At 49.1% G+C, this 15189-nt stretch overlaps 1 protein-coding gene across 1 annotated transcript in view; it reads left to right on the forward strand.

Annotated features, from left to right (window-relative positions):
- The first annotated feature begins 1128 nt into the window (after positions 1-1128).
- Positions 1129-15189, forward strand: part of LOC123171159 (uncharacterized) — a 100979-nt gene continuing 86918 nt past the window's right edge. Inside the window, exon 1 of the mRNA XM_044588783.1 lies at positions 1129-1219. Within this exon, the coding sequence (XP_044444718.1) occupies positions 1129-1219 (91 nt within the window). The remainder of the gene's footprint in view (positions 1220-15189) is intronic.

Raw genomic sequence — 15189 nt, forward strand, 5'->3', positions numbered from 1 at the left:
GATTTTTCAAATATTTAAACATTTTTCTGAATTTACTGTATTTAAATTAAATCGAAAATTAACTTTATTGCGTCAGCAGTACGTCAGGATGACATCATCAGTTAGCCTAGCCGGTCCAGGTCAAACCTGACCGATGGGACCCACATGTCAGTAACTAAATTGATTAACAGAGGTTAAATTCAACTAATTAGGTTAATTAGCCACTAGGGCCCACATGTCAGTATCATTTAAATTTAACTGATTAACTTAATTAACTTTTCATTAATTTAGGGAGGGTGGCGCACCGGTCAGTGACTGTGCTGCCCAGTCAGCACAGTTGACCGGGGTCAATGGGTCAGCTAGGCCCCTGGGACCCACTAGCAGTGACCCAGGGGTGGGCCCAGGCCAGCCACGTCGGCGACAGCGCCAAAGGCGCGCTGGCGAGCACAGAAACGCGGCGGGGGGCTCGGCCTTCACCGGAAACGGCTACGGGCTACCGTTCGAGTCATGGTCGGGCTCGTTCGGATGCTGGCGGTGTGGCGCGTCCAAAGGTGGCAGTGGCATGGCTGGAGATGGCCCGTAGCATCGCCAACGGTGAGCACGGGCGGCGGCAGGCGGCAGCGCAATCAGGGGAGCACGGACTACGGGGCTGCGGGGCATGAGGGAAAACATGGGAGTACGTGTTGGGCACCGGGGACGTGCACAGCTGAAAGGTGGCGGAGCTGGACCAAATGGTCGTCGGGAACGAGGCCGACGACGAGGTTAGCAGTGGTGGCATTCGGTCGAACTCGGGCGCGCGGTTCCGGGTCACTTTCGAACGAGCAAAGCGCCTAGGCGGGTGCAGCAGCTCACCAGGAGCTCGCTAGGGCCACTAGCTCGAGCAGAGCGGCTCTGCGAGCACGGTGCTCGCAGCCATGGCGGCGGCCGGAGCAGGAGCGACGACAACAACCCGCAGCAGTAGCTAGAAAGGCAGCAGGAGAGAGGGGAGGGAAACGACGCTCACCGGGTAGCTCAAGATGGCCGGTGAGGGGTTTAGTAGCTGCCGAACGGCAGAGCGCATCACGGCGGCCGACGAAGATGGAGACAAAGGGGACGGCATGGTGGCAGCTCCCCGGCTCGAGCGGCCCGGCGTAGTCGATGTAGACGACCATGGCGGCGCTCCCGGACACGGCGGTGAGGCTCGGGGACGGCGGTCGAAGCGGTGGACGACGGCGGGCGGCGACAGGGGCGCTCGGGCGAGGTAGAGAGAGTGCGTGGGAGGGGATGAGTGAGTGGGAGTGGGCGGAGACCGAGGAGGCGAGGAGGAGGTGGGTTGGGCCTGCTCGGGTGCGCCTAGGTGGAGGAGAGAGGAAGGGGAAAGCCGGGGAGTGGGTTGGGCCTGCTCGGGGTAGGGTGTTTTCTTTTTCTTTTCTCTTTTTCCTTTTTCCTTTTGTATTTCGTTTATTATTTCTGTTGTAATTTATTTCCAGAATCATTTGAGTTTTATAAAATATGATACTTGTCCCATTATTAGTATAGTAATTTTTGGCATTGCGACAAAAGTTTGGGGATTTATTTAAAACAGTTTGTATCTTCATAATTTAGAAAAAGCATTTTCAATATTGTTTTGGCCCATGTTTTAATTATTTTAGGGCATTTAAGCACTTTATAAAATGTTGGTTTTCTCATGAAAATTACTCAGTGAGTATTTGCCATTGGATGAGCTTTTTAGTTTTCACATTTGTGAATTTCTTAATTTCACTTATAATTTGAATTTGATTTCAAAGTGGAATTTGAAATGAGATATGGATCCAAGATGAACAAGACTAGTTAACCAAAATATCTTGGCTTAATGATGATGCTCACTGTAGTTCATTACATAGGGGTGTTACACAAACTGTCTCCACATCATAGAGTATTGTAGGTGGTTAGTAACTGCCTCCGATTCCATAACATTGCAGGTGATTGTTAAGAATAAACCTACTGCACCCGAAAAAAATCATTGGAGGTGGTTTCTCCACGAAGGAACCTTCTGCAATATGTGAATAGCGCATGAAGTTTAGAAAACCGCTTGTGCGCCCCATGAGTATTAGCGACACAGACTTTGAGGCGGATCGAGGAAGCGTCGGCGGCCATGTACGAAAACCACCGATAAAGTCCATTTCTATAATAGTGAATCGACTCGGGCTCTTTATAACCTTAACCTGGTCCATCTATACATGGCAAGGCAATGACCCATGATTGGTATCTCATAATCTCTTAACACAATAACTTACGGTATACCCATTGTACACAACATCAAACACTGGCTCCCATATTTTTTTAGAAAAGGAGGTTAAGACCCCCGGACTCTGCATCAATCGATGCATACGACCATGTTTATGAATTATTTAACAAAGGTCTGACAAAAACATACATCAAGCCATCTGAAGCCACCACTCACACTTACAAACTCGATAATGTGGAGTGCTCTCACTCCCCATATCTAAAACCGGGGTCATCGCCGATGCATCCAGAAAACGTATCACAACCTATAGCCGGTGCAGCAAACCTAAACCGTGCACCACATGCACACATTTTAGAATCCAACATCATCATCGAACCGCTGACCCATCTTCAGGAAAGAGATCCGCATCATCCTTGCCAGCCCGGCCGGCCGCCGACGCCACCACGGCGCCCAATGGCACCACCTCCCTGTGCGCAAGCTGCTGAGCACACCGCAGTTGCCGCCGGTTGAAAGTATGCTCCCTGGGTGATTTTGGTAATTAATGTCAACATATCTCTTGTTGGACTAATGCTTCTACCTGGTATGTTTCAGATCAGTTCAACAATGGAGTGGCATGGACTAGAGGATGTGGAACCCCTTCAAGATGCTGAGGACAAAGGATTGGCTCAAGCTCAAGGCTCAGGACTCTACATTTTCTATTTTTAGTGATCCAAGATCACATTGAGTCCATAGGAAATCCAATACTATTAAGAGGGGATGAGGTGTTGCTTAATGAGTTTCTTGCTCAAAGTGCTTAGTGATATGCTCCAAAGCCCTCAACCACTTTCTCACATCCACATATGTCCCAAACCAAAAGCCAAACTCGGCCCTACCGAAACTTTCTATCCGGCGCCACCGAGTTCTCTTGACATAGCCACTGCCACAAACCCTAATCAATTCGGTCTCACCGATGGGATCTCGATCTCACCGAGATGGGCTTACAAACTCTCTGTTGCCTACTGCAATAATTTCGGTCTCACCGAGATATGCAATCAGCTCCACCGAGTTTGCCTGGCCAACTTTCTGTTTCACTTATTACCCAAATCGGTCCCACCGAGTTTGAGTAGTCGGTCAAACCGAGATGAGGCTTTACCCTAACCCTAGCACATCGGTCCCACCGAAATCCCTAACGGTCACTTTATGAACTAAATTGGTGTGACCCAGTTCTTTGAATCGGTCCCACCGAGTTTGGTGATTTGTGTGTAACGGTTAGATTTTGTGTGGAGGCTATATATACCCCTCCACCCACTCTTCATTTGTGGAGAGAGCCATCAGAACATGCGTACACTTCCAACATACATTTTCTGAGAGAGAACCACCTACACTTGTGTTGAGGTCAAGATATTCCATTCCAACCACATAAATCTTGATCTCTAGCCTTCCCCAAGTTGCTTTCCACTCAAATCTTCTTTCCACCAAATCCAAATCATGTGAGAGAGAGTTGAGTGTTGGGGAGACTATCATTTGAAGCACAAGAGCAAGGAGTTCATCATCAACGCACCATTTGTTACCTCTTGGAGAGTGGTGTCTCCTAGATTGGTTAGGTGTCATTTGGGAGCCTCCGTCAAGTTTGTGGAGTTGAACCAAGGAGTTTGTAAGGGCAAGGAGATCGTCTACTTCGTGAAGATCTACCCGAGTGAGGCAAGTCCTTCATGGGCGACGGCCATGGTGGGATAGACAAGGTTGCTTCTTCGTGGACCCTTCGTGAGTGGAGCCCTCGGTGGACTCGTGCAACCGTTACCCTTCATGGGTTGAAGTCTCCATCAACGTGGATGTACGATAGTACCACCTATCGGAACCACGGATAAAAAATCTTCGTGTCTCCAAATTGCGTTTGCACACTCCAATCCCATCCCTTTACATTCTTGCAACTTGCATTCTTTACTTTCCGCTGCTCATATACTCTTGTCATGTTTGCTTGATATGTATTGTGAATGCTTAAACTTGTGCCAAAACTCCACTCAACTTAGAGAAATTAAAAACTGCAACTTTTCTTACTTAGAGTCTATTCACCACCCCTCTAGACACCTCTTCTTGATCCTTTCAATTGGTATCAGAGCTTTGGTCTCCATTGCTTTGGTTTAATCACCATTGGAGGAAGATGGATGAGTCTACGTTGGGGAGTCTTAGACGTAGAGTGCCTATTCTTGATGGAGAGTTCTTTCATGAGTGGAAAAATGAGATGCTTGAGATTTTCAATGAATATCATTTGAACAAGTACATTACTAGCCCTTGTGCACCTCATGTTGATCCTTTGCATCCTACCCTTGATGAGTCCATCGACATGATCCGCAACCTTAGAACTGTTAATCTTATTACTAGAGGCTTGCCTAGAAACTTGATTGGATGTTTGCCTACTCTTGATTGTGCCTACACCATATGGAGATTTCTTGAGGAAAGATTTCCAAACTATTCCTTGCAAAATTTAGATGAAATTCTTCATAAGTCTATTGCCTTGAGTAAGATGAATTCCAGTGATCCTAAGTTTGGTGTTTGTCTATTTGAGCTTACCAATCTCATGCGTGCCAAAGGAGATGTTGGAATCATTAGCAATATCATATCCGAAGCTATTAGAATTCATAAAGGTGACCATTGTGATGATCATTTATCTAATGAATTACCCTCTCTAGGAATTGATCAAATACAAGACGATGTTGAACATGGATACTATGATGAGGATGATGATAGTGACTATGATCTTGACGATGCGATGAGACACTTTGGTCTTATGGCTAATCTTCGCGGCTACATGGCTGGAGGAAAGGAACGGGTCCTTGATAGTGGATGTACTGATCATATGACCGGAGACAAAGATATGTTTCGTGAGCTTGCTGAAAACGACGGCCCTCGAAAGTATGTCACTTTTGGTGATAACTCAAAGGGTAAGGTGGTTGGCCTCGGTAAGGTGGCCATCTCACATGATAGCTCCATACAAAATGTCATGCTCATTGAATCTATTGGGTACAATTTACTTTCAGTATCTAGACTTGCTGATTTCGGTTTCAATGTCCTATTTACTGAAGTAGATTGCCAAGTGTTTCGAAGAGACAATCATAAAATGGTCTTCACCGGTATACGTAGAGGTGATCTTTACATTGTTGATTTCACTAAAAAGGCTCAACCTAGAACTTGCTTAATTGCTAAATCTTCTAAAGGCTGGTGGCATAGAAGGCTGGGTCATGTGGGCATGCGAAATCTTGATAAGCTTATTAAAGGTGATCATATCCTTGGAGTAAAAGATGTTATATTTGACAAGGATAGACTTTGTAGTGCTTGTCAGGCAGGAAAACAAGTTGGAGGGAGTCACCCCGTGAAGAACATCATGACCACGAGAAGACCGCTCAAGCTACTTCACATGGATCTCTTTGGTCCCAATGCCTACAAGAGTCTCGGTGGTAACTCATTTGGTCTAGTCATAGTTGATGATTTTTCAAGATTTACGTGGGTGTTCTTTCTTGATGATAAATCGCAGGTCCAAAAGATCTTCAAAAACTTCGCTAGGAAGGCCCAAAATCAATTTGAAGTGAAGATCAAGAAGGTTCGGAGCGACAACGGAATGGAGTTCAAGAACGCAAATGTGGATACCTTTCTTGACGAAGAGGGGATCTCACATGAGTTCTCCGCTACGTACACACCTCAACAAAATGGAGTTGTTGAGAGAAAGAACCGGACTCTTATTGAGATGGCGAGAATGATGCTTGATGAGTACAAGACTCCAAAACACTTTTGGGCGGAAGCGGTTGAGACAGCTTGTCATGCAACAAATCGCTTGTATCTTCACAAGCTACTCGGCAAGACGGCATACGAGCTCCTCACCGGTAACAAACCCCAAGTTGGATACTTTCGAGTATTCGGCACAAAGTGCTACATTCTTGATAAGCATCGTCATTCTAAATTTGCTCCTAAATCTCATGAAGGTTTCCTACTTGGTTATGGCTCAAACTCTCACACTTACCGTGTCTACAACAATTTCACCCGAAAGGTTGAAGAGACGGTAGATGTGAAGTTTGATGAATCTAACGGCTCGCAAGTAGATCAATTGCCAATTAATGTAGGAGACAAAGACCCTTCAGAAGCAATCCAAGACTTGTCTATTGGCAAGGTTTGTCCAACGAAGGTGAAGGAGACTACCTCATCTGTCCAAGTGGAAGCTTCCACCTCACGACAAGGTGAACCAAGAGTTGATACGGAAGCCTCCACAAGTGGGACACGCCAAGATGAAGAAAACGAGGAAGTACACCAAGATGAACATCAACAACCTCCTTCTCCACCACGACAAGAGAACGACAACGTCAACAATGAAGAAGGCCAAGAAGAAGAACAAGATGAAGAGGATGTTCCACCCCGAGCCAAGCAAAAGCTCCCACGAGTTCGAGCAAGAGTCGCCAAAGACCATCCCATCGAGCAAATCTACAATGATATCCAAACCGGGAGAATCACTCGCTCTAAAACTCGTTTGGCTAACTTTTGTGAACATTATTCATTCATCTCTAGCATTGAACCTATGAAGGTTGAAGAAGCATTGGAAGATCCGGATTGGATAAACGCCATGCATGAAGAGCTACACAACTTTGAGAGAAATCAAGTGTGGACATTGGTTGAGAAGCCCGACAACAACCACAACATCATCGGTACCAAATGGGTGTTTCGCAACAAGCAAGATGAAGATGGACAAGTTGTTCGCAACAAAGCACGTCTATCGCCCAAGGCTACACTCAAGTTGAAGGTATGGACTATTGTCGTGGAATTGTCACGGCAGATGTCCTCGAGCTAGGACTTAGTCGTGGAGCCATCGCAACTAGGAAGCTTGAAGGGGTTAATGTGGGACAAGGAACATGAGGGTTTATACTGGTTCGGACCCTTACGATGAAGGTAAAAGCCTACGTCCAGTTTGAGGTGGTATTGATTAGGGTTACGATCACCAGGGAGCTAAACTGCTATGCCCGGCTCTCGATGATCTTGTTGTCGCCCCTCAACTACTGTCGGGTCGTCCCTTTATATAAGCAGGCTGACGCCCTGCAGCTCTCAGAGTCCCGGCCGGCTCATAAGAGTGTCCGGCTCGGACTCTCAATTATTCTTGCCTTACACTACAAGTTCTACCATAACAATGATTGTAACTACGGGCTTTAAGCCTCCGCCGGGTCTTAAGCCCATCTTCGGCCCACCGTCTTTAATCTTGGCTCCGGGCTTCTGGCAGTGACCATACGAGTAACCCGGCCCCTCCTGGCGGGTGACTCTAAGGTCTATATCCTTAACATTAGGCCCCAGATTGATTTGAGCCGGCTCATGTCAATCTTCAATTCTTTCGACAGAAAAAATCTCCGGCTTACCATTCGTGTGAAGGCCATAACCCGGCGTGACGTCATCCTCTGGACTCCGGATAATCCGCCGTGACGTCATCTTCCATTAAGCCCGTTTTTTACTTCACCAGATCCGCAACGGATCTTTGCTTTTACTGTCATCCCGAAAATCGAGGCGTCGTGGGGGGAGATAACCACGCCACGGTCTCCTTGATTCTCGCGCCCGCTTTATGAGCTTGCCTTATAAATAGGCCGGCCCGACGGGCTCTTAGCCACTTCCTCTCCATCTTCTTCCTCGTGCCATCGCTCCTCTGCCCGAGCTCCGCTACTGCCGCCGCCGTCGCGCCCCTGGTCTTCGTCAACTTTGGCCGCTGCATCACCCTGACTCAGACCAGACAAACGGCGGCAACCTCCGCTCTTCTCCAGCTCCGGTGAGTCTCTTCTGCCCTGCTAGAACAGATCTGTGGTAGGGTTCAAATAGTTCGCCCGTGTTCTTCGCCATTGTTCGCAAGCCTCGGTAGTTCTCATAGTTACTGCCCCTGTTTGATCTTAGATCTGTATAAACTTACTGCGGTAGACGTTTAACACCCATTTTGCATGCAAACAAACTTCTTTCCACTGCATAAAGACCTCCTTCGAGCTCAAGAACTCCCCTGCGTCCGTATTTTAGGTCTAGAAAATTTTCTTTGGACCGACCATTTTGATCCAAAAGTTTTACTGCGATGTGTGAAACCTGTTTTACCACACTTAGTAAAAACTGTGACCATTGAATCTTGGCGGCTTACAATTCCGGTTTAAAGAAACCACGCGCCGTAGAATCCTCCGGCTTAAAGAAAACCATGCTTTGTAGAATCCTCCGGCTTAACTGTGATAAAACCGTAGATAATCAACTTATTCTGAATGCCCCTGTGGCTTAAATAACCCGCTGTACTTAAGTATATACCATTAGTCCCCTTCGTAAGCCGCCATCTTAGCTTTGAACTGTAGATCACCTCCGGCTAACGATTAACCCGGACGTTTTTTCCTTTTTGTCATAGACTGTCAACTTTCACCATACCTCCCAAAGCTCCCATCACTTGCAACCGGATAAGGTCCAATGTGACCAACGAGACCCTAGCTGATTTTGTTAAGTCAGGATATCTGCCCAAGAAAGACATCATGTCCTACCGTGCCCCTGACCCGTCAGAAGAGAGGCCACAGCCAAAGGATGGGGAGGTAGTGATTTTTGCGGATCACATGAGCCGGGGCTTCGCACCGCCCGGCTCAAAGTTTTTTAGGGACGTGCTCAACTTCTTCGACTTGCGGCCCCAAGACATAGGACCCAACTCAGTGTCCAACATCTGCAATTTCCAAGTCTTCTGCGAGGTTTACCTTGGAGAAGAGCCTAGTCTGGTGCTCTTCAGAGAGCTGTTTTACTTAAACCGCCAGAATGAGTGTGCCAATGGGCCAAGTCTGGAGTTAGGTGGCATCTCCATCCAGCGGCGTAGGGACTGTCTTTTCCCTTACGCAGAGCCGCCGAGCCACCCAAAGGACTGGAACATGACTTGGTTCTACTGCCAAGATACGTCCCCGGCTGACGAACGCCCGCTGCCCGGCTTTCGCCCAACACGTCTGGAGCCGACTCACCCACTGTCGGACAAACTGACTCAAGCGGAGCGCCAGCCTCTGCTCCCCACTATCAACAAGATCAAAGCTCTCCTAGGCAATGGTCTGAACGGAATCGACCTTGTCCGGGTCTGGATCTCATGGCGGGTGATCCCATTGAGCCGCCGCCCCGGCTTAATGTGCGAGTACACAGGACGAAAGGATGATCCTCAGAGACACAGCCGCAATGATCTTCCAGAAGACGTTGCAGAGGAGATGACCAAGGCTCTTCTAAACGAGAGCCTGGCAGACTGCGGAAGGACCGGGTTAGCCCCCTTCTGCAAGACCAACCCAGCCCCAGCGGTAAGCCGCTGACCTTAACTTTTTATCTTCTTCTGCATATAACCTTCATCTGAACCGTTTTAAGAATTCATCATTGTATCTTTCAGGTTGATGATAAGTTCTGGCGGGTCAAATATGACCATGAGGCGGCCAAGAAGGCCAGGAAGGCGAAGAAAGCTGCGAAGAAAGCCGCCCCTCGCAAAAAAGGAAGCAGGCCTACTGCTTCGGAGCTGATGCAATTAAGCGACAGCTCCAAGTCAGAGGTAACCCCTAAGCCTTTAAGTTCTTGCTGCATTTGTTGTTTGTTGCTGTCCGCCTTATTAACACTTGCTCATTGACAGGATGACACCGGCGCCAGTAACCCGGTGGTTGAAGAGGTAATGTCATTTTCCTCCGACTCGGAGCCCTTGCCACAGCTGAAAGTCCGAAGGGTAACCCGGAAAGTAAGCTTTTCACATCCTTTAGCTTATCAAGACCCTCAATTTATTTTGAAGCGACAGGTTCATGAAAGCCGGCGTCACACCCGGACCAACAAGGACACCGACCTCTCTGCCGGGTTACCCGACGCAACAAGGAAGCGCCGAACTGAGGTTTTTTCCCACTTATACCCTTTTCATCCGTTCGCGGGTGTTATCCGTCAGCCACTCAATTCGTCTGACTCCAATTATCAGGAGACCTCCCCTTCTTCGGGCGACTCTATGCAGTCGAGTCTTCCGACTTTCAAGACCGCGCCCGGGTAATAACAACCATCTCATATTGTACTTGTCCTTACTTACCCTTTGTGTACTTAACACTTCTGTCCTTTCAGTGCCCAGGCAAAACTCACCAAAAGAGCGAAGAAGACCAGATCAGCCGGAGTGCCGGATTTGCCTGAACCGGAGGTGACGGCTCAAGAACCGCCAGCTGCCTCCGCCCCCGAAGCCACCACTCCAATGGACACGGCACCTGAGGCCACTGCCCCAACCACCAAGGCAACGACCGAAGCTTCGGTTAACCCGGAGGCCTCCGGCTCAGCTCCACCAGCAGACGACCCGGACGTGGTAATCACCCGGACGGAGTTCGTTGAGCCGGGGAGACCTACCGTGCTGGCCAAGTGCTCCGCCAAGGGGGAGTTGCTGCAGCCCCACCGGGTGAACCTGGATCTCTCCAACTACACCAACCTGAGCATTGGAGAGCTCGTCTCTGGCTACATCAGCCAAGTGCACAAGAGCCGGGACGCCGAGGTTGCCATGGTGACCTAGATCCAGCAGAAGTCTGAGGTAACATCATTTTGTCCTCTTATTTACTGCTAAGTTACCTGTACCATGCTAGCCCCCAAGTCGACGACTTATGACTGAGTATGTTGTAGACTTAAGTTCCGGCCTACTCAATTGAGCTGGCTGTATGTAGATAGATACATTCAATATGCATTAGCCCCCAAGTGCCAAGTGTCTTTTCTTGGAAAGTGCTTGGGACTTATATAGTAACTGCTCATGTCATAACCCGGAAATTTATACAGGCTGTTGGCAAGAAGCTAGAGGCGGACCTTGCGGATCTCAAGAGCCGGCTGAAGACGCAGGAGATGGAGACCCGGAAAGCAAACGCCAAGTTTGTATCCAGCATCGCCGCTCAAGAGAAGCTGAAGACAGAATTCGATGCTGAGCGAAAAGCCTGGGCCGAAGAGAAGGCCGCACTGGTGACCCGGGCGGAACAGGCGGAGAAGGCTCTCTCTGAGAAGACCGCCGAGCTCTCTAGCCTAAAGCGCCAGGTTTCCCAAATGGTGGCCGCCATCTTCGGTAAGTCGCCTCACCGGCTTTCATCAATGTTAGCATGTTTATATCTCATTATTCATCCTTGCCGCCGGCTTATCTGATTCTGTTAAACAGGCCCCAGAAGTGCCAACCTCAACCAGAGTGTGGTCACCAAGCTAAAGGCCGTGTATACCCTAGTGGAACAGCTCTACACCGGGTCACAGCGTGCCTTAGCTGTGGTGGCCCTATCCAACGAGGTGCCGACTCACCTGGCCGAAGTCCTGCGCCGGCTCGCCGTTCTGCCTCAGCGGATCCAAGAGCTGCGACGGGCCACTGCGAGAGCCAGAGCAATCGCCGCGCTGAGCCGGGCCAAGGCATTCCTGCCGGAGCTAGACCCGGCAGACATCGCCCTGGGTTATCCAAGCCTGAAGGAAGATGACTCAGCTTTCGATCAGAAGGATTTCGCAGCCTGCGTGAAGGCGGTACGCCCGGTGGCCACCCTTATCGGGAACGACACAGACCTGACCAAGTACCAGCCGGGTTATGACGCGGAGAATCAGAGGATTCCAACCCCTCGCTACGAAGCTCTCAACCTGATCCCGCCGGCTCGGCAGCACACGTTTGCCCCGGAGATTGACCCGACCGGGTTAATTGACGAGGAAGCCCAATTCGAAGCTCTCAGCGGCATCGACTGGAAGTCGTCAACCTTCGAGGTCTTGGGCTCAGCCGGAGGAGAGGATAGGAACGAGCCGGAGACTTCAACTCAGCGGGCATCGTGACTCCGCTGGCGATTTACCAAACAATGCTCCACCCTTTTTAGACTTGATGAATTTTGTAATAGAGTAGGTGCAACAGTTCATCTCTGCTGTGCCATCGTGCACGTATTGAATGCGAAAGTCTTTTGAAGTTGTCTCTTTGATATTTCTCCGGGTCATAATCATCCCTTTGTTTTTCTTAACCTCAAAGAGGTGCCCTTAAGTATCCTGCATAAAAAGGCAAATCACAAGTCTCGAGGCGGCTTACCGCCCTGAGAATCAGGTGTTTTGGATAGATAACCCGGAATATGAATCAAAAAAAAGACTGGTCCTCCATGATATCCTTAACACAGCCGTAATAACACACTTAGTAGCCTGTAAGCATACTTCCGGTTTAAATAACCCGGGTAACAAGGTTGGTATCTTAACTCCGATTTACCTGTCGTAATGACACCCATGGCGTTCAACGAACACTGTAAACCAAAGTTAAGCCGGTAAAGTGAGACCCGGCCGTACACACCTTGACATAATCAGAGTAAACTTGTGATAAAGCAGAGGAACTTAGGGGCTTCCGGTTCGAATACGACCAGAGACCCGGCCCAAAGGGGTTAAGCTAAGATTCAGATATGATCACATAGCCCCCAGTGGGTGTGGCGATGCCAATCAAGAGGGTACCGACAGCTATGTTCTCTTTGGTTCGAATACGACCCATGTTTGAACAGGAAGCCCCCAAGTGATTTTAAGAATTGTTTAACGACGCTGATTCGAATACGATCCACGTCGGTTCTCAGAGGGGTTAAACTATGATTCAAATATGACCAAAGGTACCCTCCCAATGAGCTCGGCACTTTGCCAATCAAATGGGTATCGACAGCTATGTTCTCTTTGGTTCGAATACGACCCATGTTTGAACAGGAAGCCCCCAAGTGACTTTACTGTTTACGGCTAGATTCGAATACGATCATAAGCCGGATCCTCCTTTAAGTCATCATGTAATCTTGTAAAAACAACACGTGCATATTTGGAGGAGGAAAAAGGACAGAGGTCCTGCTTTATTGCTTATCATAATATATACATGGCTGAGAGAAATATGTACACTACGAGAGCCGGTGGCTCAAGTGTAGTAAGGCCGAAGCTGAGCTATGTTCCACGGCCGACGGGTCTCCTCCTCCGACTTACGTGAATCTTTGTGCTCCCGAATGTCAATGAGGTAATATGACCCGTTGTGCAAGTTCTTGCTGACCACAAAGGGCCCTTCCCAAGGTGGGGATAACTTGTGTGCATCTGTTTGATCCTGGATGAGCCGGAGCACAAGGTCACCTTCCTGGAAGACCCGGGATTTAACCCGGTGGCTATGATAATGGCGCAGGTCTTGTTGGTAAATCGCTGAACGGGCTGCCACCACATCACGCTGTTCGTCCAACAAGTCAAGAGCATCTTGGCGCGCCTGCTCATTATCCGTCTCAACATAAGCCGCCACGCGAGGTGAGTCGTGACGGTTGTCACTGGGGAGGACTGCTTCTGCTCCATAAACCATGAAGAAGGGCGTGAAGCCTGTAGACCTGTTAGGAGTAGTGTTGATGCTCCATAAGACGGAGGGCAATTCCTCCACCCAACAACCCGGCGTCCGTTGCAAAGGGACCAAAAGCCGGGGCTTGATGCCCTTCAGAATCTCCTGATTAGCTCTCTCAGCTTGACCATTGGATTGAGGATGAGCCACTGAGGAAACATCAAGTCGGATATCCTCTCGTTGACAAAACTCTTCCATGGCACCTTTGGAGAGATTGGTGCCATTGTCAGTTATAATGCTGTGCGGAAAGCCAAAGCGGAAAATCACCTTTTTCATAAATTGAACCGCCGTGGCTGCATCGCACTTGCTAACTGGCTCAGCTTCCACCCACTTTGTGAATTTATCAACTGCCACCAAGAGGTGGGTCTTCTTATCCTTGGACCTTTTAAAAGGCCCAACCATATCAAGCCCCCAGACCGCAAAGGGCCAAGTGATTGGGATCATCCTCAGCTCCTGAGCCGGCACATGAGCCCGTCGTGAGAACCTTTGGCAACCATCACATTTGCTGACCAAGTCCTCTGCATCAGCATGAGCCGTCAACCAATAAAAACCATGTCGAAAAGCTTTGGCCACAAGGGACCTTGAGCCGGCGTGATGGCCACAATCCCCTACATGGATCTCCCGCAAGATCTCCTGACCTTCCTCAGGGGAGACACAACGCTAAAATGCTCCTGTAACACTGCGATGATGCAACTCGCCATCGATAACAATCATTGACTTGGCCCGCCGAGTTATTTGCCTAGCCAAAGTTTCATCCTCAGGCAACTCGCCCCGGGTCATGTAAGCCAGATATGGCATTGTCCAGTCTGGTATGATATGGAGAGCCGCCACCAGTCGTGCCTCCAGGTCAGGGACAGCCAAGTCTTCCTCCGTAGGCAACTTAACCGAAGGGCTATACAGGATGTCCAGGAAAGTGTTAGGCGGCACCGGCTTTCGCTGAGAGCCTAGCCGGCTTAGAGCATCAGCCGCCTCATTCTTCCTGCGATCAATGTGCTCTACTTGGTAGCCCTGAAAGTGCCCAGCAATGGCATCAACTTCGCGGCGATAAGCCGCCATTAGAGGGTCCTTAGAGTCCCACTTGCCTGATACTTGTTGAGCCACCAAGTCCAAGTCACCGAAGCATCTTACCCGGCTCAAGCTCATTTCCTTAGCCATCCGAAGACCGTGGAGCAAGGCCTCGTACTCAGCCGCATTGTTAGTGCAAGGAAACATCAACTGTAGCACATAATGGAACTTGTCACCTTTAGGGGAAGCCAATACAACGCCAGCAGCCCTCCAACTGCCTGGACCCATCGAAGTGAATAGTCCAATATGTGTTATCCAGCTTTTGCTCAGGCACTTGTGTCTCTGTCCAATCATTGATGAAATCCACCAAGGCCTGAGATTTAACAGCAGTGCGTGGCACGTATTTGAGACCATGAGGTCCAAGTTCTATAGCCCACTTAGCAATTCTCCCTGTGGCCTCTTTGTTTTGGATGATATCACCAAGGGGGGCAGAGCTGACCACAGTGATGGGATGACCCTGAAAATAATGCTTAAGTTTCCGGCTCGCCATGAACACACCATATACCAGCTTCTACCAATGCGGTTACCGCTGCTTGGACTCAATGAGCACTTCGCTGACATAATAAACCAGCCGCTGAACCGGATGCTCCTTACCCTCCTCCTTGCGCTCCACCACAAT

The sequence above is a fragment of the Triticum aestivum genome, chromosome 7D, assembly GCF_018294505.1.
Source record: "Triticum aestivum cultivar Chinese Spring chromosome 7D, IWGSC CS RefSeq v2.1, whole genome shotgun sequence".
NCBI lineage: Eukaryota > Viridiplantae > Streptophyta > Magnoliopsida > Poales > Poaceae > Triticum > Triticum aestivum.